General features: G+C 32.6%; 1 protein-coding gene across 1 annotated transcript in view; it reads left to right on the top strand.

Annotated features, from left to right (window-relative positions):
- Positions 1-391: 391 nt before the first annotated feature.
- LOC108906432 (tumor necrosis factor receptor superfamily member wengen) overlaps positions 392-22,345 on the top strand; it is an 85,187-nt gene continuing 63,233 nt past the window's right edge. Inside the window, exon 1 of the mRNA XM_018709670.1 lies at positions 392-951. Coding sequence (XP_018565186.1) covers positions 928-951 — 24 coding nt within the window. The 5' untranslated portion in view covers positions 392-927. The remainder of the gene's footprint in view (positions 952-22,345) is intronic.

Raw genomic sequence — 22,345 nt, 5'->3', positions numbered from 1 at the left:
TAATTCTGAGTAAGCAGTAAGAAATATGAATTTTCTTCTGGACCTCGTTAAAAATTTTCAAAAATATCCGGACCTCACCTAAAATTACTTGCCAACCCCTGGTCTATAAAGATAAGAGATCAGATCTTGCAGCCATCGGGTTATTTTTGATGTTCCCTCGTATTCCTTAATAGAAAGCCGAGACCTTGCATGACAAATCGGCGCCTTCAAGCAGGGGTGGTAAAACAGCACCTTCCGTCCTCATTGCCATAAAACACCCCATATCCACGATTATCCACCCCCACCACAACAACGGGCCCCACAGTCACTACACAGTGCGAAGAGCCAGAGCCGCTACAACAGTACCAGTTCCACATGTGCAAGAAAAGAAACGTCCATCCTCCGGTGTATATTTATTCATTAGGCGTCCGAGTAGAATTCAATTAGAATATTTTACGGTCATGCGAGGAAGCAACGGAAGTAGAAGATACTTAGTACGTCTAACAGTGCCGATGGAAAATTGTTAAAAAATAGTGCTGCCAATTCGTTATTTAAATAAACATGCGAATTCCAGAGCCCCGCTGAAGGCAACGGTTGAAGTGCACGTTAGATCGCCAAAGTGACGTGACCGAACCGGAGCGTTTTTTGGAGGAGATTGTGATTTTTTTCGACACCTCTTTGGAAAATTCGCGTCCAGCGCGGCAGACGCGGTCGCGGCCGCGTCAAGTTAATTTTGAAATAAGTTAGCCGGCAAGTTTGAAAGTTGCCAGTTGCGATTCGGCGACGGAGGCAGGAAAGTATATTCGTGCGGCGCGCTAGAGATACCAAAAAGCGCGTGTGCATCGCATCTAACAAAAATAATAAATATAGCATGTGGCGCAAAAGTGTGCGAGTTTTCGTTAGTTTGAGTTACTCGATAAACTAAATCTTTTTGGATATCTGCTACGGATGGCGATTTTAAAAGTCTTTAGGGTGAGTACGAAGCAAAGGTTTATGTTTTTATTACCCGATAATGTCAGTTATCAGTCAATAAAGTTAAATCAAAGAATCGGTAAATAATCTATTGATAGAAGTACCTACTGGAAAAATCAGTAAGTAACCCATACTTACATAGAAAACTCAAATGTTAAAAACAAATATATATATAATAATGTTATGTATAATACCTAGGAGTTAAAATCCGTCTTCTGTTGCCCGAGGCGTAGTCGAGGACACTAATCACATGTCGATTTTTGCACTATATGCCCTGAAATAAAAATTGTACCTATACCAAATTTAAATACATGTACTACTGCATACTACTAGGTATATTATTTATGTTGCGATTTTTATTAACATTTCTTTGTTTTTGTATGCTAAGTTAATTAAAAGGTAAATATTTAATTGCTGAAAATTTTGCAAATTTTTAACAGCAACAGAAATTATAACTTTGATTAAACCACGAGAATGTCACTTAATAGTCAATTTTATAAATTTCATATAATAAAAAATTGCTTCGTTAATATATATTTTACAATCAAACATTGGATGATTAGTAAAAAATTTATTGGGCATATTTTGATAATATACATATTATTTAATGATGAAAAAAATTGGGAAATACAAAAATAAAATAAGGGCAACTTACCCTAATAGATACCATCAGGAGTTTTCTTATTTTTCATAAAATTAAATATTTTTCTTAGTTATACTTATTCAAATGTTTGATACTAGAAATTATCCCTATATAGATCCACTATAAGAATTTTGTCCAAAAAAAATTAAAGATTAAATTGCATCTTTTGTTCAGTATTAAAATAATTAATTCTTTATTTTTAATATAGTGTTATTATAAAGCATTATTAGATGGTAAAAGATTTCTTTGGAAGTCCGTCAGGGAATGAAATATGTGGTATATTTCATCAGACATCATTTTTAGGAAATTTTTTAATAAAATAATATTTAAAAACGACCGTTTCTTGGATTTTATTTTATTTTTTAACCTTGTGAGTAACAGGTATAGTAAAAAACGTCGCAAGCTATAACTCCGCCATTTTTACTCCGATTTTCAAAAATACTGCATACTATAACACCCTGTCTTTTCAAAGCCTACCTTAATGACAGGCAACTGTCAATTGTTTTTTTCAAATGGAAGGATATATATTTTTACATCAGATAGAGAATGTTTTACTGCGTCTAAAAGTATATGATTTTCACGATGCACCAGATCACCTGGATGTTTTTGTTAATTTCATAATATTTAATGAATAAGTTTAAAAGGGGAAACAATTATGCTATCACGAACGTGGTAATAAAATGCTTGTATTTCGAATGACATCTGTCTCTATTTTATTGCTTTTATGATAAATTTTAGCATTTTGTAGTAGTTTATCTGCTCTATACAGGGTGATTCACAAATGGTGACCAAAAATGAAACCTCGTATTCTTTAGTGAATTTTAAGTGGAGTCTTTCCTATAAGCTTTTTATCTAGGACGCTTCGTTAAAAAGATACAGGGTGTTAAACTTCAAAAAATATTTTTAATTTTTTTAATTAATTTAAAAACTAGTAACTGAGAAATAATTTGAAATAGGGCACATGTATTTATATAAACATTGTCCAAAATTTGAGGGCTTTTCCTAAAATTTACATATTTCAATTGCGGAGATACAGGGTATCGGTGGCATATTTTTCTAAATAAAATAGTACGCCATTGCTTTACGGTAACAACTACGATATTTTCGGATTCGTCTTTCAATTTCCTACAAATTACTACCCTCTTATGTGTTTCGAAAAAAGCCTGATTTTCGAGTAAGACTTAAAAAACGAACTGAGAACACACTTCGATATTCGAATATAATGCTTTTTAAAATTACATAGTGGGCTGCGATAGCAACTTTGACATTCTGAGCAGTTAGAAGAAAGAATAAATTACATTTTCGTTACTAAAAATATGTCGGGCCTGGTTTGTGGAAATGGAGGTATTTTTGAGCATTTACTTAAATAAAATCATTAAAACGACTAATGTTATTAATTTCTTTATTCGAATAAATAACGGAATGATTAGTGTTTGTCATGTCAGTTGGTTTTTTAAGTTTTAGTCGAAAATCAGGCTTTTCCCGAAAACCACGAGAGTAGTAATTTGTAGAAAATCTTTTTAACGAAGCATCCTAGATAAAAACTTTATAGAAAAGACTCCCCTTAAAATTCGCCATTTGTGAATCACCCTGTATATCAGTTTTCTAATGTAATTCTAATGGCTGGGTGCTTTAACTAACATACATATTGTGGTCATGTACAACCGATTCTAATGTTGTAAGACTAACCACTTCGTTGATTGCAGTAGCGAAATCATTTCACGCGTGTATGTGGTTAAATTACGAGATAAACTAAACAATTTGTGGTCGGAAGAATCTAATTTCCTTGCATTCTGGAGGCACACGTTCAAGACATGTTAATTAATTTTCCCATTTCCTAGCCGATGTGTCTCCAGAAATAAAATCACAGCATAGCTTTCAGATCATCCTCGATTCTGTACAAGTTCTGAACGAGCGAACCGTAAATAAATATTTTAGTTTTAACAGGACTGTTACTTTTAACAGTTCCAATGCGAAATTGATTTCTTATAGTCATATCGTCAGTCTATATAAATTTATGGGTCTTGATTTATCGTGACCATTTTCACAGTAGAAAAAAAATGAAAACAACGCAAAACATAACAACAAAGCTGCACTTAATGCATGCTATAATCAATCAATTCCCTAATTATGTGTCAAACCAAAAGCAAAAAGACACGGTGTACACACTAAACATACAATTTTAAAAATGAGCGTTCAGTAAATATAATTATTAACCAATGGCTATATAAAATTCCAAACCTCTCCTAATCAATCTTATCTGTCACCGCCACGAGCAAACCGGAAATGGAACTACCGAGGGACTACCCCTAGTCCAAAATTTCTAAAAAGTGTCATTATGGGCCCTCAGTTTCTATAGTTACCTCGAATGAATCACACCAACATTTAGTACAATACGTAGGAAAAATCAATGTAAGTTACTCAGCAACGAAATAAAACATGAAAATGTCTAAAAACGTATATAAAATTAAATATATAATTAGTTAATAATTAAAATATTTTTTTTTAATGCGTTTGTGACTTCATATGAAGATATTTTGTCTTATCTTTCAGTTGTTCCTATTCTTGACGTTTTTGAATCCCCATAACTTTCTGCTGAGTTACTTCTGTCATCGACGGTTTGCTAAAGGAAACATACACGTTAAACCTTAGAATTAAACCAAAAATCGAACAAAGAATGAACGTATTTAACCACTTCGTTTTACTTGAAGCATATGATTCTGTAGGCTAATCACTTAATTGTGTTGACAAAAAGTTTGGAAAGGGAAATCTGCAATCCCACAAAATTAGCTTGCGGTTCTTATCACGAGCTTTGATCATCATCGTGTATGGTCGGCTATTAATGGAATAAAATTTTAAATTTAAATTTTAAACTTCCATGTACGTATTTACTAATAAATTCGTTAATTCCAAATAGAGCATAGGTATTTATTTGAAATATTTATATATGAATCAATTACAATTAGGTGTAAAACTATAACCAGATCTGCTTCAGGCCTAAACGAAATAATTAACAACTACCAAAATGCTTGTTTAAAAAGTTCGGGTTGCTGTAAATCGTAACAAATATTTAATTTAGTTACAAATTTTGCAGAAAATATGAGCTTTAATTAGGCTAGAATGCCAATAAATACTTAGCTGTTCGTAGCTGCAACTACAGTAGAAAATTAGAATCAATTTTTCAATCATATAACAAAAATATATAGTAAACAGGTATACCGGTAATGTAGTAAATTAAGTGAAGCTTCAGAAACATCTACGTTTTCTCAAAATTTCTGCCTCGAAAAAAATTTATATACCTATGTACGTTTTCAGCCACGAAATTTGATTAATTCTAAATTTTTCGAATTTTCACCCCCAAGAACGGCGGTGACAACATTTTTAAAGTTATGGCGATGTTTCGCATGGTCACTCGGTTTCAAAAATACAATACCTATGTACGTTTTCAGCCACGAAATTTGAATAAGTAGCAAAAACAAAAGATTGTTTAAAGCGTTCACAACAACCTCTACGTTTTAAGTGAAAATAAGCTTATATTTAATATTTGGCTGACCCAAAAACTTCATATATCAATAGACCTTTTTAGTAGTGACGTCACATACCAAATAGTAGGCAACCTCCTAGTGTACATTGTCAAGAAGAATTTCTCAATATTAACTATGACGTTAAAAAAATGTTTGAAGGCCTGTAACCTTTTTAAGAAGCATTTTTGTGTATATTTGGTTTAGTGTGGTGGTAGTAGTAGTGTATTGATGTCAGATTAATTTTTTTGCACATAATTATGACACTGTAATCCAATTTTAACTATTAATCTATTAATTTCAAAAAATCAATAGAACTTTGAAGCGAAACTAACAGTAGAACTATCTAGGTCGAAGACTTAAACAGCTAATAACGGAAATGTAGATAACTAGCATGGAAAATATATATTTGTTTTCATTTTGAAGAAAATGTTACTCTTCCCTTTTTCGCATTTCAGTGTGTTCTTCTTTGAATGGCACAACTTCGTGTTTTAGGATACCACTGTGTAAATAAACTGTCAAAATTATATTCAATATTTCGCTTAATCATGGCCACATGAGGTTCAGGTTTCATTGATTTTGTGAGGTTATGTTTAAACAAATATTTGAATTTAATCTAAACACAACTATGGTTTAACAATTGAAATCACGATTGCACTTCACTGGATAGAACATAAATCATATCCGAAAAAAAAATTGTAAAAGGAAAGGGACGTTGCTTTAATTTAAATGCGTAATTAAAATTATTTTAATTTTTTTGATAATATCTACACCGCATTTTTTCTTATAATGTATCAAATTGAAACAATTTAAAAAGTTGGAATTAAAATTGAATCACTTCCACCACCAGCATGTTCTGTTTATAATCCCAAGGTCCCCAAGCTATATCTCGAAAGCTAAAAGTGATATTTAATTCATGTGAAAACGACTTCTTAATACATTTTGAATAGAACACCCTGTGTTTCTGTAACGAGTTATTCTGCTTCAATGCTGTGAAACAAGTTGTTTTTCACATTAAATACAACATAACATATATTAAAGTACATATATTTGTGTAACGAATTGAAATTTTAATGATTAAACAGGTATACATCGATAACGTACCAGCCGAATTAACTATATCTACACATATGCATGTCCGGCGTTAAATTTGCCATCACGTATGCCCATAGAAATTCGTATATCAAATTATTTAACGAATGTCAGCCGAATGCTGTTTCAGTAGATAGCGTAGTTATCCTAATTTACTCCCGGATTTGCCTCTATGTAAGGCTTCAGTGCTGGTAGCGATTTCATTTAAGGATTATCGCTATCGTCACACATGACCTCACACTACATACATCACAGTTTATGATGAAAGTCAACTAATTCCTTTGATGGCACCCTGCAATTTCTCAAGAGGAATTATGTCACTGCAATTCCTCAAAAAGGATTTTTACTGGAACCTTTAACCAAGTTTCGAATGAAACCTCGGGAATATACCAGACATATACAATTTAGTCAGATATTTTTTTTTGTAATTATCCAAGTTTTTTAAAATAATATGTTTTCAAATTTATCACACATTTTCGTATTTTGACAACTCAAATTCAAATTTTAAGTTTGGTTAATTAATCTTGAAACATACAGAGTATATTTATAGTTATTTATTGTATAACTGTTAGGTAGCATTTTATCCAGGCAAGAATGTTTAAACGCGAGAACTTAGTTCGAGCATTTAATATTCTTGAGTAGATAAAACGCAATTAAACCACGAATGCAATACAACGTTTCGTTTGAGTCAGAATTATTGAAATTTAATAAAAAAAATATTCGCACGACCTGATATTTCTTACTAGTAGGTACTCAATGCAACCTGGTAGCTTTTATGTTTATTATCAATTATTTAAAAAACAGCTCTATCTGAATTTGGTAAAAATGCAAGAAAGTAATTGTGTTCCTGTGGCTGTTTTTGAAGAAGCTGAATGACAATACCATACATGAAGATGTCATGATATCGTATTTTTTAAATTTGAAGAAAAATATGCAATTTTATTTATGTGGTCGAAGTATTCGATGTTGAAGGCTATTATAAAGGTCTACAAAATATAACAAGCTTACTGCTTATTTGAAGAGTGAATCAAGAGGATACAAAGCAAAAAAAGCTGCAGTATTCGAATAGTTATTTACGTAACAAGTCCGGAAAATACTGTTAAGGTGATTGTGGATAAATGATATTTAATTAATTATTTTAATCATGCCAACCTGGCAAAACATTTCTGTTTAGTTTACTGATGACATTTTTTTTAAAGGGTAAGTGGCTTTACGAAAGCAACTCACTCTTTTTGAACGTTAATTGGAGAATTATTTTATGAAAAAAAATCCGCTGCCAGCGCTCTTCAAAGACGTAAATAGGACCGCGAAATTCTTTTAATTACTGGAACCTCCTCGTTAAACAGAAGGAAATTACGACAACATCCTCGCATCCAGACAAAATAACCAATTAACTTAATTATCGACGAGTTGATTCACCCCGTCAGTCAACTCGGTTCGGTGGGACGCTCTGCTCTAAACCAATAAATAATATCTTCCTATTTATACTTCCTCCTGCGCCCCCTCATCGGTTCATAATGATATTTTTCTTTGATCCAGAGCCATATATTTTCATAATCTAAATCAAAAGAGATTTAACGAATTCATGTGTATAAATTTCTAAATATACGACTGAACGTTTCGGGGAATTGAAAGGGTTGCCCCGACGTGTACCTTCTAGGTTAAATTAAATACAAAATAAGCAGAAACAGATGTACACATTTATACGGATGCATTTATGTTTTAATGCATCCAATCGTATCTGTGGTTGGATGTGTTTGAGCATTTAATTCGTTTTGGAGATAAAGGTGCTTAAGATGTTACAAACAGTTCAGATGTTCCAATAAATATCTGGAGCAAGACGAGTTTTATGTTTAACAATAACTGACTCGATGAATTACTCGAGAAATTGTAACGACTCTACCTTTGTGGCCCCTTTTTACGTGTTTTAATAAAAAGGCTAATTTATTGGATAAATTTAATGCTACCAATTTTAGAACAAAAATAAACCATGAAAACCACGAACCACTATAGGCAACTAAATTATTACTATTTAAAATAGAGATAAATGTCAAAATTCTAGAATGTAAGTAAAATTGGTACTACTAAAAAAACACACTAGTCAGAAAAATTAATGTTCAAATTTGTCGTTTTTACTGAAAATTAATGTAACGAGCAATTTTTCACTTTTTATTAATTTTTTTGAATTCAAAATGTTATTTACCAATAATCCATATTTTCTTCATAAAAAACGTTCATTATTGTAAAAAAAATTAAAAGAAAATTAAAAAAAAATTTTTTATAAACGCATTTTGCTTTGTAAATGTCTTTTCGTTAGCGTCGTGTTCCTCAATTCATTATCATAATTTTTTTTGCTCGATAATTTGCGAATAACTTGATAACAGAAAAAGATATCGAATCCTTTTTGGCGTCAAAATGTATTTCACTTTTTTTTTAAGAAAACGTGAACAACCTAAACTTGGATAAATAGCGCCAATAATTAAACAACTATTTCGTAAGAAATTTCAAACTTATACTATATCCATCAACTTTTGTGCTAAATTCATTTACGTAAAGAAAACTATAGCATTGCATTTAAAATTTTTGAGAAAAATCCATAAAACGACTTTCTTTTGAAATAACGCCATCTACAGGTTTCTATATTGAGGTAAATGACATTATGCATTCACCACGAGATAAAGCATGAAAAGGCCTTTCCAACGAGGTATAACAATATGGGCTTTTGATGAGCCAATCTTTAAAAAAATGCATTTTTCTGATCAGACATTAGGGGTTTCCCCCCACCCTTTTTGTCGAGAGATAGAACAATATGTCAATGACAAAAGTTGTGCGCAATGAATCCTGCTATCGATATTTGTACTATTTAATATACCTGAGTAGGAAACATTTCCGAGAAAAATTCAACTCTATGTTTTGGTATGTAGATTGCCCCCCTACCGGCCGAGCTGCGAACTTGAAAACTATTTCCAGCGATTTGTCTTGGTTGATTTATTAATCAAAATTTTTTCCCGAAATTCTAGGGGCTATAATTTCCCTAATATCGTACCGACCTTGGTGGGACATCCTGTATATTTAATAATGACTAATATTTTAAATTTATGTGATATAAAATGACTCAACAACGCACCCCTAACTTGGTCGATTTCATGATGAATTTATTGAGTTAAAACTGGAAAATATACAATAAATTTAACGTTACTAAATCTAGTTTCGAAATATCGAAAACTATTTCTTTTTTACATCCATGGTAACATAATTTTAGTTACTATTAATTTTGGTGTAAACGCCCTGTTGACTTGTATGTGTAATTAGAGTCATTTTAAAGGTATGAAATAGTTCTAGCAAAAATTCTTGTTAACTTTGCAATCCCTAGGAGCTCTCCATAAATTACAACTTTTGTTTTCAGTGACATTAGAAAGTTCCCACAAAAACTTCCAAGATAAATTAAGGGAAAGGTAATTAGTGGGGGAACTTTTTCAATTTCCTAAGGGCCCAGTTTTTTTCCATTAGTGAATCGTAACAGTAAAAACGTTTAGTTAGAAAATTTTTGTACGAAGTAACAGTTAAATGCCCATGCGAAACTGAAATATTGCTGCTTTGTCTGAATATCATCGTTAACTACTGTTTTAATGTTTTTTTTTCACATTTTCAACACAAAGTCGATTATAATAAGCGAATATAAATATGCCCATTACTTTTTTTTAAGTCTCTACAGTATATCATGTAGCCAATCTTGGATATACATATCTTCTACGTCTTTAGATGTGCTTTTGATTTATTTAGGTTTCAGTAAATGTCTGTACTTCCGATTTTTATAAACAATTATTCCTTTTATAAATATATTCGCACTATTCTGGATCCACTACGTAAAAACCTATGTATTTACAAAATTTTCAAATAAACGATCATAATAATGAACATTTTGGAAAACATTTTTTATCCTAGTTAAAAACTGTTACCACTATAGTACGACGTACTATTTGATCTGTTGTATCTGTCTCTGACAAGGTTAGATTCTTTTTTAAGAAGTTAATGCCCAATAAATCACGATAACATAGGGCTGTAGCAAGGGGGACATGAAATTACTTAAGGCACTTGACCTGTAGCAAGAGGAGACTGCTAATAGAGGCCATCTGTGGTTGTTTCTTTAATTTACCGTACTTACTTTAACTACCTAAAAGGTTTAAACGAATAATAATATTATTATCTAATTTAGACTGTTAAATATGTATAATTGTCGGGGCGATATTTCATATGCAGCGTGTCTCATGAAGGGGACAGAGCCACTATTTATTTTTTCAATTTCTCTCAACCCACGCTTGTATTATAATCAAGGTTCTGATCTTTTCTGTCAGTATCTGAATGGGTACAATTAAAGTATGTACTTGATTACAAACTAATTGATATAAAAAATGAATATAAACTCCTTAAAAACCTGAAGTACAGAGAATGTTTTAGTAACAGTAAGACTTCTTAAAGTTTTTTCCAATGTCTCAAAAAAATGTGGGAAACTGCTGAAATATAATCATATAAAATATTTGCTGAAGAAAACGTAGAAAATATTCAGACACAAACGAATTTATTTTGTGCTGCTGCGCATTAATATTCTATACGTAGCCTTTATCTTTGTACAATCAATTGAACTCTGTATTTTCGGAATGAATGGGAAAGTCAAAACGAGCGTTGATTTAATTCCGCCTTGTGTCAATGTTTGTCAACGCCTTCCTTGCTCTTTATATTTAATAACCTTCAAGATTTGGTAAAATTGCTTTTTTTAACAGAGATAAATGTATTTTGGTAAATTTATCAAAACTGCAGAAGCGCGAAATATAGAAATGTTAAAAGTAAAATATATTCTTTGATCTTTGCGATAAATGATCTTGGCGAGATATAAATGTAAAATAACTAAATTTTCTTTAAAAATAATGGTGATGGTGTAATGGAAATATATGAGTTTATGTTTTTTCTCTCTTTCTAATTATTTATATATTTTTATATTTGTATTTATATATCGACTAGACTGTAGTAAGTACAAGCACCAATTTTTTTATGTATTAATATTTCGCATAATGGAAACTATAATGAAATGATTTTCCCGGCATCATAAACCTTGGTATTTTTAAATGATCCTCTAATAATGACTTCAAAATATAAACTAACCCAAAAAATTAAAGGGTCCAAAGAATTTTCGAAATTTTTCCGTGATTTTTGACAGACTGTATTTAGGTAAAAAATGGTCGTATCAGGAATTAAAAAAAGCATTTTGAAGCTCTAAGATTCTGGTTTTTAGATCTTTCAGTCGAAATTTTTTAGGAGCTACGGTTATCGGAAATATCGGACTTTTAATGGCAAAGGGTCCTTTTGTTATCGATATCTTGGCGTCAAATGGTCGTACAAAGAATTGAAGGGGCAACTTTTCGGGAAAAAATTTTTTTCATTTTTTACACGAATTTTAAAAAACAGGAAAAATGGTAATTTATGTTATTTTTAAGAAAATTGACGGCTAAATTAGAAATATTCAAGAAATGACTATTGTTAACATGAGTTTTTTAGTTGGATATACCCAGAAGAACTCTGTGAAATTTCAGACACTTCATAATCATGATTAAAATGGAAAAAAATTTTTTGAGGTTTCTTCACATTTTTACTGCAAATAGTAATGTTTTTTGTTTTTTTGGAAAACCTTTCGGACGTTGAAGAAAACAAAATCCAATTGATTCCAGCACGATTCAGCTTTTCCGTCCTATGCTTCTATTCATCAACTTTTAATTAAATTAAAATTAAAGTTGATGACCCAAACCAGATTTCGACCCCGCTTCATACCGTTTTTTGAGACAAATTTTGTGCATTCTATAATCACTTAAAAAACAGTTTTTACAAAACTACCCTTTTTCTTCCCTGAAAAAAAATTTCAGTCAAAAATCACGGAAAAATTTCGGAAATTCTTTTGACCCTTTAATTTTTGCATTAGTTTATTCTACAAAAGCTTAGTTGATTACAAATACGATAAATCGTCTAAAAGTATGATGTTTTGTGTCAATTTACAACATCCTCTCAATATCTAGGCTAAGTATGCTTGTGTCATTCTCTTAAATCTAAGAATGTACTTTACCTACTGTTTCAGAAATTCTTCCTCTCACTTCTAACTTTTTTAAAACTTTTATTGATCCACTTGTTAAATCAAGTGTAAATACAAAGAATTTCGCCCAATAAAAGAAAAGAACGCATAACTGTGATGTGGGAATAGCAAGCATAGAAGTTGATTTATGAATTCTCAATTCCCAAAGATATATATCGGCAACAAAAGTTTACCAATTTCGAGAAAGGACACATTGTATCCTGGACATGTCACGAAGACAGAAATGTTTAATAATATAACGCAGCTTCGATTAATTTAACAATATGCAAGAAATCGTGTGCTATTAGTGAAACTTAAAAATCGAAATATACCTAAATTAAGATTTTTTTGTTAGATCAGTCTGCGAGCCCACTTTGAAACTTCGTTTTGAAGCTTTTGGCCAGAAATAACCACCTTCTTTGCTATTTCGATTTATTTTTAATGGTTAGAAAAACTCCTGACCTAATGACGCAATTCTGATGACAAATTTGTATCCAGTGACTCAAAATACACGGGAGAAGGGGGGGGGTCCGAACATGAAATTTTTTTGTGTATCTGTGACTGTCATATCATTGGATCATTGAAGGACGCAATGCATTCCTAGCTGAAGCATTTCACATCTAATGAAAAATTTAGTGCAAAGGTACAAGCAGCGCATTGAAGAAGCGAGAAAGAAAGACAAACATATCATTTGTGTCTCTAACTGAATCATATGTTTCAAAATACATACTGTTACGTCTAGAAGTACCTTTGTATTCGCCACAAAATTCCATCGTAATGATGCTAACTAAAGCATTTGAGTAGTAAATAAAATGTCTACGGAACTGAGTACAGAATATTATCCTCTTTATGATCCATGATCAAAAGACTAATTTATTTTTATCTGTTTAACGACCGCACGGTCATTGGTCACATTACGTCCATCAGTGCTTCCAAATTTCTTCAAGGCATTGTTTATAGGCGGCGAGTTGTTACTTAACGGAACGAGTAAGTACTGAAGTCAATAAACCGCGTCATTTGAATATGCAGAAAAAAATTGGCAGTGACACAGATACCTAAAATATGTTCTGTAAAAATAACAGTATTGTAAATACGGAGTGTTCCGAACTTCAAAAATAGTAGCTGAAAATAAATTGATTTTGGATCAAGTTACTTTAGCACAGCTTTGATTCCTTATAAGGATTTGTGGCTTTCAAAAATATTTTTAGCTAATGATATTGACATCTAGTAACAGCTAAAATCGATATTTCACCCACTTTCAAAAACGCGTTAACAATTTTTTTTAAAATAACAAGTTTTAAAATACACGAACAGCTTGTCAAAAGAGAATTGTTGGGGTAGACCAATCGAGGTCGATTTTGCGCCCGAGCGGGGCGAGGGCCGGTAATAGAGTCCGAGACTGGTAAATTATATTTAACTGCTGCGTGGTGTATAACATTTTATCTACTCCCACAGGTCTTTATGGTTCATAAATTAAAGATTAGGTTTTATTTTTTGACATTTCTTAATCAATTCATTTTGACATTATTCGAAACCTTGCAAAGTAGCCTTGGTTGTTTGGATTTTGTCGTTTCTAAGGTGTTTATAAACAATGCTACATCAGAGTTGCAATTTTGCTGGTTTTGAATTATTATTTCTAACTGAGTGATTTTCAAATAGAAAGTGCAGCAAATGCTGCATGCGAGAAGTCGAAAGTGCGCTACGGACGAGCATATATAAATTTTTTCAAAGAATCGTGCTGAACAAAAATACTGGTGTTTCTGAAATGTCACTGCTAGCATATTTCATGGAGAAGTCAAGAATTTTAAAGTCACCTGCGAGTTTGTGGAGTTAATAGTCAATGATTAAGTCAACTATTTTCATAGAGGAGAACGTGGATATATCAAAATACTCCAAGCTGAGAGCATTTTTGAAACGTAAAAATGATGGCCATACACCCAAAAAGTGAAACGTTTTTACAAGAGAACAAGTCAACGATTTTTTCGTTCAGGCACCCGATCACACATATTTGCTAATGTATAGTGACGGTCTTAGGCAATGCAGGAGCATGCCGTTCTGATGAGTTATGCAAACTTATTTTGGACATCAATTTAAAAAAATTCGATCACATTATTGTAGTTACAATTCCAGATTGTAAAAATGGTATGTTACGTACGTTTACAATTACTTCTCGTCTGGGTTCTGTTTCTCACCTACAAATTCTCAACAAATATAGCAAGATTAGATTGGAAATTTCGCGTTTTTATGCGCTATCAAGCAGGTAGATGTTACAACCAACCAATCGGTAAGAATAACCTTTCTATGATTCCTAATAAGATTGCACAGTTTTAGAAACTAGAACATTCTGAAACATATACAGGCCATTCATTCCGAAGAACATCGGCAACGTTACTAGCAAATACAGGAGTTGATGTATTAGCAATCAAGAGACATGGTGGACGGAAATCAGGCGCAATTGCAGAAAGTTATGCTGCTGACAGTTTAAGTAACAAAAATGAGGTACCCAACAGGATTTCTTACAATGACAATTCAACTCCAGGTTCTAGTAGTACATCGCATCATACTGTTTTAATGGATTATCAAATAATATTGAGTCTCCGGTGACTGAAATGGAACGGTCAAATCATTTTGAGAAAAATGTGACAATTAGTAAACGCGAGAGGAATAATTACCCAGATTTTATAAAAAAATATTTAAAAACCCCTAACTTTTAATGGAAGCAAAGTTATAGGTAATTTGGTAAGTCCAATTATTTTGATCCCTTAAAATATGGCCCATTCTTTGCTAAACACTCTGTATAAACATAATTTATTTATAATTAACGATATTATTCCAAATATTGGCCACTTACTGATACGATTTTATTGAGTTGACTTTGAGATGCGGGTGTAAAAAAGAAAGGATTCGACAAATTCCAATTCTCGGAGATACGTTCGAAGGGCCTTAATTTCCCACGACTACATCTGTGATATATCGACGTGGGGACGTTTTGACACTCATTCACTCCCACTACATGCTGGTCATATAGCACAAGGAGCGTCTTCTAGAAGTTGGAAACTCTTTATAAAATGATCGGCCATTAGGTGGGGGTTTCTCCAACGTAGTCCTAATGGAACGAAAAAGGGGTTTTCAGCTAAACAGTTACGCCGAAAAATGTATTCAGGTGTACAGATAGCCGGAGCTGACTTTCGTACTTTTGCGACAAATATTTCGTATTGAGGATTAAATTTATGTTTTCATATTTCAAATTCAAATGTGGAATATGTTGTAGGCGAGTATTTCATAAAGCATCAAATGTTTTTCGAAGTATGTTAAAAGTATTTCAAAAAACATTTCGGGATACATTAGGTTTTTTTAGAAATGTAAATCTGAGAAAGATAGCAATATACTGCTTGAAATAGAATATTTATTGACACTAACTAATAGAGATAATGGGATGAAGTGGAATGAATAAAATATCCAAATAGTTGCGTATTATTTTTTATAATATCTGAATGAAAATCCTGCTCATGAACATCAGTTTTTCTATAATATTGTAAATGCAACTAAAAATTTAAAAATAATTTCCTAATAATAAAAAAAACTAATTACCAGTTGATAATCGACGAGATGTACTAATATCCCAAAACACACATTATTATTTACACACACTTAAATTTTGGGAAGTTATCACAGGATATTGTAATGCGTAAAATCCGTGTACTAATTTGTTTTAATTGCTAATAAACACAACCGAAAATCTGGCATTCATTAATAGCAGTTGCTATTTATGAATGAAGACATCTTTGTTTATTTACAAATTATTGTTAACAGTCAAGGTACCTTCAAAACAGTTTCGTAAGCTTTGGCATATGCATAATGCGGTTAAAAATTTGTTGATGCTCGCAACGTACATGTTTCCAAATCCGGTAAATTTATTGTTTACTGTTATCTTCTCCATAAATTATGCCCGTTGTTCGATGCATCCCAACAAAGTTTTACTACCTCATCTAAGTTGAAAGAGTCGAACATTTCTCTAGTTGTCCCAGGACTGCTTGATCATTACCGTTAGGTGTATAACCGCGTAACACCGTAACTGTCTAATCGGAAGTAAATATCACAGCAGATTAAAATATAAATAAGAATACGTCCCGTCCTTGCTCAATCTGGTACAGTTCGCTAATTCATCTTTTCTGATATATCGGAAGTTATTCCGTTACCGATTTTTTTCCGAAAATTTAGGACACTTTCAAATCGGCTTGCCTTTTCCGGGTACCTATTTTTTGAACAACCATTTTGTCGTTTTTATTAGATGAAGCACACGTGACTTCCTTGATTAACAGCAGTTTTTAAAACAATATCGAATTCGTAGGTAGGTTCCTTGACCAGCGAGAGACGTAGGTAGGCACATTTTAGAAATGACCCGTTAGCCACCGTGATATTTGATTCAATTAAATGATTAGTTTAATTTCCAATAGCGAGTCTATATTTACAACAATAACTATATTCAGGGAATACTCAATAATAATTATTATTAAAAAACTATTAAAAATACACCCACCAAACTTTTTTATGATCGTAAGTTAGCATTCTATATATGTAAATATATGCAAGGGTCTAAAGAATTGTTTTCCATTTCTTATAAACACTAAATTAAACTGTCACTGCAAGAGACTAACAACAAATTGACAGTTTAGTTGTTTGTTTTGAAGTTTTGCTAAAAATTCCACAGCTATCCTCGCAAGAAATTACATGATTTTAGGTGATTACACAAAAAATAGTAGATAACTTAAAAACTAGAAGAGATAGGTATAGAGAACCCTGATACCGTTCGAAAGAGAATGAAATTGTGTATCAGAATATAGAAAAACATACAGGGTGTTCCACTTAAAAAAAAACCGACTTATGAAGGTTTGAAGTTAACTAAACTCGGCATTAAATTTCTAGCACCCTGTATGTAATTAAGCCACTTTGAAAGTATGGATGGGAAGCTTAGGGGTCTTGCTATACCCCCTATAATGCTTTATCTTTCTTAATATAAAATACACATGGTTTGAAGCTAGTCACTGTTTCTCTCCATTTTTTTGAAAAAAATTAAATATCTCGAAAACGGTTAATTTTAGAAATATGGAAACTTCCTAAAAGTCCATCTAAAATAACACATAGAATCCAAAATTGCAATAATATATAGGGTGTTCCATTTAAAATAAGCAAGTTGATGGCGACTTCCGGTATAACCGGAAGTGGTACGTGGACGCCATTATTTTAGTTGAGAAGGGCATGCCCGAAAACCCGGTATCTCAAATTTTCAAAATTCAAATCGAAGTGTCTGAAACAATTCTAATGGGCTGTCACGGTGAGACACACTGTATGTAAAAGTAACAGCTGTAGATAGGGCGCAAAATATAAGGGAAACATACTGTACACATAAATCAATGTAACTATATAGTTCGTCTGATGAATATCATACAATTTGTTTGATACAAGACCCGATTTATAGTCCTTTGTTAGATATCCCGATGTTTGCATTAACTCGACTGGGGATTTCATTTCAGTGTAAAATATTATTTATACAAACGTCTACTAGCTGTTGGAAGCAAAATATTTAACAGTTCTTTATGTACCTAGCTACCTATCTACACCAATAAATTGTAACCTCAAAATAATCATTGTCTGCAGGCGTATTTTGATTAGAAAAATAATCAAACACGGGGAATGTTGATCTAGAGAATTTTATTTCGTTTTTATTTCTAGCCGTACTTGATGTGTTTTAACCAGAGCTGGATGTGAAAACCTTTGGGAGAATGGTAAACAATGTTACGTTGATTGTGGTGTGAATAAAGTTGCCTTTAGACGACTGTAAACAAATTACTCAACTTTTAAAAAATGTACATTACAGAATGATCGGGTCTTGAGAGGCTAAATATAAATATTTTCCTGATATTTATATTGCAACATGCAATAATGAAACATTAAAACAATTTTCCGTATTTATTAATAATTATGATGATTTGTGTTAATACGTAAATAATAGCTACATATTTATTTTAGGAATTACTTTCAATAAATCTTCATTATTTAAAATTTGCTCATAAAACTGACCACAGCTTATATTAATTTAAATTTATTATGTAATTATAATTACAAACGACAAGGTGACACAGTGTGTATACCAGGGCGAGACAACAACTCATGGTTCTTGCTCCATGACAATGCCCTACCACAATCAGCTTTGTCAAATGCGAGTTTTTCTTATTTCCGCAATTGCCGAAATCAGTGCTGAAAGGACGGCGTTTTCAGACTATTGATGACATCAAAGCAAATTCGTCAGAGACTTTAAAGACTATTTCTTCGCGAAATGGAAATACCACTGAGAAAAGTGTGCAAATAGGGAAGGGGAGTCCTTTGAAGGAAACAAGGACCAATCATATACAGGTCTAGCCAGGTAATTCTTCCGCATAAACTAAGTAAATTACATGCATCTCCCCTATCAACTTCGGGTGGAAGGGGTCGGAAATGACATGTATCATCGAGGCTCCAACTCGGACTCTTGTAATTGGTTGACTGTGGGAGCGCACGTGCCCCGTTGCATTTTTTGTGAACCGACCGAATACCTAAAGCGCTTTGCCGTTTGTTTAGTTTTATTTTTATTATTATTCTACTCAAACCTTTGGTAAGAGGTAGACGGAATATTACAAAATAAAAATGGTGTAGTGTCGAACAAAAAATTAATATTATTAAATGGTATTGTCGTGCAGAAAGTGCAGAGGAAGTGGTTGGTCGATTTATATTTTCATAACCCGACAAACCAGTCCCCACTGCTAGAACTGTTTTGAATATTTTTCATAAGTTTAAGGAGTGTGGATGTGTTAATCGGTGTACGAAATGTAGCAATCAGGAACCTCATCAAATTCCTGAAGCAAGGAGAGAAAAAGAGGTTAATGCCTGTGGTTTTGTGGAAGTAAGTGAGCCGTGTTCTTCCTCCCAAATTTTCGAAGAACTTGACATTCCAAGTCGTACAGTTCGTCGCATCTTAAAAAAGAATGGTTACAAAGCCTATAAAATGCAAAGTTCTCAAGAAATTATTCCTGGTGATCAAATAAGGCGTATGGAGTTTTGTGAATCCATTAGGGAAAAAATAGAGGTCAGTGGTCCAATATTGGTCCCGGGAAAAGAAGTACACCATTAAGAACGCAGTACCTTCAAAAGGTAAATGTTTGGGATGGCATTTTAGGCCCTTTTTTATTGATGGTAACTGAAATGCTGAGAAATATTTGCATTTATTACAAAATAGCGTTGTACCAGCTGTATGAAACTTGGATGTAAATTTTGAGGAAATTTGGTTTCAGCAAACAACGCACACAACGCAAGGCCAGTTCAAGGGCTTATACTCTCTATGCCGTCGCAATAAATCAAAAACGTAATTATTAAACGTACGTTGTTCCCAAATTCCTAATGCAAGAAAGAGACAATAAACCAATATTCAAGGTATTTTTTTTATTCCCTTATATCGATGGCATAAAGTTATACAAATGATATGGGGGTGGAGTCAGAATTATTAGGAAATAAAAATATGGCCAACCTGTATAAAACTAATAATAAAGTTTAAAAGAGTAAAGTTCTGTTGTTCCCTGAACAGGCCTCGTATATCAATTAGAGTATCGCGTTGACCCTTGTTCAGTGGTTGGTCTTAGGAACAGTAATATGAGTTGCTTTGTTTGAAATTAGGAATGAATGGAACATGACGCAACTGTAAGTTTAGGGCACCAGTTTTTATTTCGATTTTTTATCATTTGGACTAAGGTAATTATTTGACACTCTGTATAAGCTCTCTTTAAAGAAACTACCTTAATGCGTTAAACTACCCACTAACTTAATAATAGTTCGTTTATATACTTAACTGTATGATTAGACAATTAAGAACAGAACCACGATAAAATTTGACTTCTACTGCTTTCTACTTTCATTTAACATTTCAAAGTACTGATTCACCTAAACATTAACATAGCATCTAGAGATTAATTCCGGCTTTGAACAAACAATCCAGAGATCAAAAAACATGCCAAAACTTCTTCATCCTTACATCTTTCACGGGCGCTTTCGTCTCACAGAATTTACGGTTGAAATGAAAGAATTATACTCGCCATCTATTAGTTTCCAAATGATGATTTTTAATTTCATCTTAAGACGCATCAGCGCACAATAAAAAATGTAAGACATTACATATTGTAAACATAAATCAATCTGATGGGTAATATACACTGCCTAAAGTGAGGCCGTGAATCAAATTGGAATTCCGTCCATAAACACACGGCAATAATAGCTGGTTGGTAAAAATACATTTGTCAACGAATATTATAGATACTTCCTCTATAATGGTCTCAAAGGAAAGGAAGTAGTAACAGTTATTTTCGTAGGCACCACTCTTGCATGCCTTGTCTATTGGCACATTGTCTAATTTTATGGACCTACATTAAGAAATAGTTACTTAAAAATTATTACGTATAAAAATTAACGCCCGGATTCAGACGCCGACAAAGATATTTATAAATGTAAATTGACAGAATTACACGCCGAGGAAAATTATAATCATGTTTTGTTATTTTCGGTCTGTGCGTTTATTTGAGTGGGAGGATACTATGCTAAATTTTATAGTATTTGTAGTAGGATAGTTTATATTTATCTCTACCTACACTTAATTCGCTTCATTCGAAGGGCAGGAATTTGATTAAATGAAAACACAGAGAATATAAAATTTACTATTTTTTTTCCGGTAATTTGTCAGAATCACTGCCATTTTTGTTTTCTATATTTATCTCACCTAGACTTAATTTGAAAAGCAAGAATAGTTGAATTAAAAGAAAACAAAAATAATAGGCGGGGTGTAAATAAGTAATTGCGAAAAAAATCAGGGGGTGCTTCCCTGACAGAAAATAAGGTGGATCTTTCATATAAGTAGTTATTTACACCATAAAGGAGGTAAGTATTATTTACCAGTCGAAGACGATTTTGCGCCCGAGCGGAGCGAGGGCTGGCAATAGAGTCCGAGACTGGTAAATTATAATTAACTGCTGTGTAGTGTATAACATTTTATCTGCTCAAATAGTTTCTTATGATTCATGAAATAAAGATTATGTTTCATTTTTTGACATTTCTTAATCAATTCATTTTGACATTATTCGAAATCTTGCAAAGTCGCCTTGGTTATTTGGATTTTGTCGTTTCTAAGGTGTTTATAAACGAAGCTACATAAAAGTTGCAATTTTGCTGGTTTTGAATTATTATTTCTAAATGAGTGATTTTCAAATAGAAAGTGCAGCAAATTCTGCCTGCCAATTTTTATTGCCCGAGAAGTCGAAAGTGCGCTACCGACGAGCATATAGAAATTTCAAAGAATCGTGCCAGAACAAAAATACTGGTTTTTCTGAAATGTTACTGTTAACATATTTCATGGAGAAGTCAAGAATTTTAAAGTCACCGGCGAATTTGTGGAGTGAATACTCAATCATTAAGTCAACTATTTTCATAGAGGAGAACGTGGATATATCAAAATACCCCAAGCTGAGAGCATTTTTGAAACGTAAGAATGACGGCTATACACTTAAAAAGTCAAACGTTTTTACAAGAGAACAAGTCAACGATTTTCTCGTTCAGGTACCCGATAACCCATAATTGCTAATGAAGGTAGTGACGGTCTTAGGCATTGTAGGAGCATGCCGTTCTGATGAGTTATGCAAACTTATTTTGGACGTCAATTTAAAAAATTTGACATTATTGTAGTTACAATTCCAGATTCTAAAAATGCTATGTCACGTACGTTTACAATTACTTCTGATCTGGGTTCTATTTCTCATCTAGAAATTCTTAAGAAATATATCAAGATTAGACTTGGAAATTAAAACTGAAATTTCACGCTTTTTTATGCGCTATCAAGCAGGTACACGTTACAACCAACCAGTCGGCAATAATACCCTTTCTATGACTGCACAGTTTTTGAAACTAGAACATCTTGAAACATATTCATGCCATTCATTCCGAAGA

The sequence above is a fragment of the Anoplophora glabripennis genome, unplaced genomic scaffold (genome assembly GCF_000390285.2).
Source record: "Anoplophora glabripennis isolate ALB-LARVAE unplaced genomic scaffold, Agla_2.0 scaffold47, whole genome shotgun sequence".
NCBI lineage: Eukaryota > Metazoa > Arthropoda > Insecta > Coleoptera > Cerambycidae > Anoplophora > Anoplophora glabripennis.
Note: the sequence above shows the minus strand (reverse complement) of the source record. Positions and strands in the feature narration are given on the sequence as shown.